The following is a 1,489-nucleotide window of genomic DNA, read 5'->3' as shown; positions in this document are numbered from 1 at the left end:
AAAAATCAACAAGTTGAAGCAGAGATCAACGATGGGTCTCCAAAAAAAAACTAATAATACAGTCAGACAGCTTCAAACTGCTTGATTCTCCACAAAGCAACTGTTTAAAAACAAGCATTTTTAAGACAAATGAGAGATACACCCTTTTAGGGTTTTTATAGGTTAAAACAAGTTTTTCCTCAAATTACTGATTAATCATTCAGTCATTAAAACTCTCTGGGAGAAACAAAAAACAAACAAAGACCTAAGATGACATTTTCAGTTTTGTTACAATCTGAAGTGTAATTATCTCCCAAAACCTGCAGAGAGGGCCGAGAAGCAGTTGTCTGCTCTAAAGTGTGTGATGTAGTGTTGATTTAAAACCACATTTACAACTTTGCAGACGGTGATTATAGAAGACGTCCGGGCAGCAATTTGGCCTTGCACAGTTGCAGAAAGGGCTCTTTAACAGAAGCAAACTGTGTGTCAGGAACAATCTGCCATGCTGCCATGCTTCTGATCAGTGCCTGAGTTTTACCAGCACAGGAGGCTTACTCTGTAGTCCACCCCAAAATCAGCGGCCGACAAAATAATTGACTTTTAATTAATATTTATGGCATTCAATCTGCCCCAGACAACAGGGTTTTGTTACTTCTGTCCATCAAGGTCGTGTCTTTATGTTGGCTTCCAGCACTGAGGAAATGAAACACTCATGGGTCCTGCTTGCGGCGACTGAGGAAAACAGAACGCTGCACTCTTTTCTTTTGGTTATTTCACTGTCTGATGATGCAAGATGTTCCAAATAAAACTTTTTTAGAGCTACTAAGTAGCTGATTCAAAGCACAGAAGGTGGCAAGAGGCACACAATATATAAATAAAATTTACCTTAGTGATCATTAGAGGAGCCACAGTGTTGGTGTGGAAGTTTTCTATCATCATCTCGGTGGTAACAGAATGAAAGTCGGCCACCACTTTGATGCCCGCATTGTTGATCAGGCAGTTCAGACCTTCTTCTTGCACCAGCTTGCTCACCTCTTCTACAGACTTCTCTATGCTCTCCTGGTTCACTACGTCTAGTAAAGAGACATAAACTAATCAAAGCTGAAAAAAAAAAATCATGCAACACTCGCAGCAACAAGAAATTGGGGGCTAGAGAACCATAAAAGGACAAGGTGATCATGAAATGTGGCTCAGATCTTAAATACAATGAATTGCATTAAGCCATGTGTTTGGCTGATAAGATATTTACAATAACAAGCAGTTCAACGGGTGTATCTAACAAAGCGGCCGATGGCCTGTCATAAAGACTGCGACTTTGTGTTTTAATTTTTCCTAAATTTTTTCTGTCTAAACACAGAAAACAATGTTCTTCTCAGTCTTACCCAAAGTGATTATGTGGATGTTGGGATGCTTCTCCGCCAGTTCTTGAAGTTCCTGTAGGTCAAAAGCACAGTTGGATAGTGGTGAGGGAGGATGTCTTGATCCTGTTTATTTCTTTTTCTTTTTTTTT

At 39.6% G+C, this 1,489-nt stretch overlaps 1 protein-coding gene across 1 annotated transcript in view; it reads right to left on the bottom strand.

Moving 5' to 3' along the window:
• LOC102200914 (uncharacterized oxidoreductase C24B10.20) overlaps window positions 1–1,489 on the bottom strand; it is a 6,430-nt gene that overhangs the window by 1,931 nt on the left and 3,010 nt on the right. The window contains exons 2-3 of the mRNA XM_005750657.2: window positions 1,362–1,413; window positions 865–1,052 (exon numbers count right to left, since the gene is read on the bottom strand). Of these exons, the coding sequence (XP_005750714.1) occupies window positions 865–1,052; window positions 1,362–1,413 (240 nt within the window). The remainder of the gene's footprint in view (window positions 1–864; window positions 1,053–1,361; window positions 1,414–1,489) is intronic.

This window comes from Pundamilia nyererei, unplaced genomic scaffold (genome assembly GCF_000239375.1).
Source record: "Pundamilia nyererei isolate P.nyererei 1_Seehausen unplaced genomic scaffold, PunNye1.0 scaffold00283, whole genome shotgun sequence".
In the NCBI taxonomy this organism is placed as follows: Eukaryota; Metazoa; Chordata; class Actinopteri; order Cichliformes; family Cichlidae; genus Pundamilia; species Pundamilia nyererei.
Note: the sequence above shows the minus strand (reverse complement) of the source record. Positions and strands in the feature narration are given on the sequence as shown.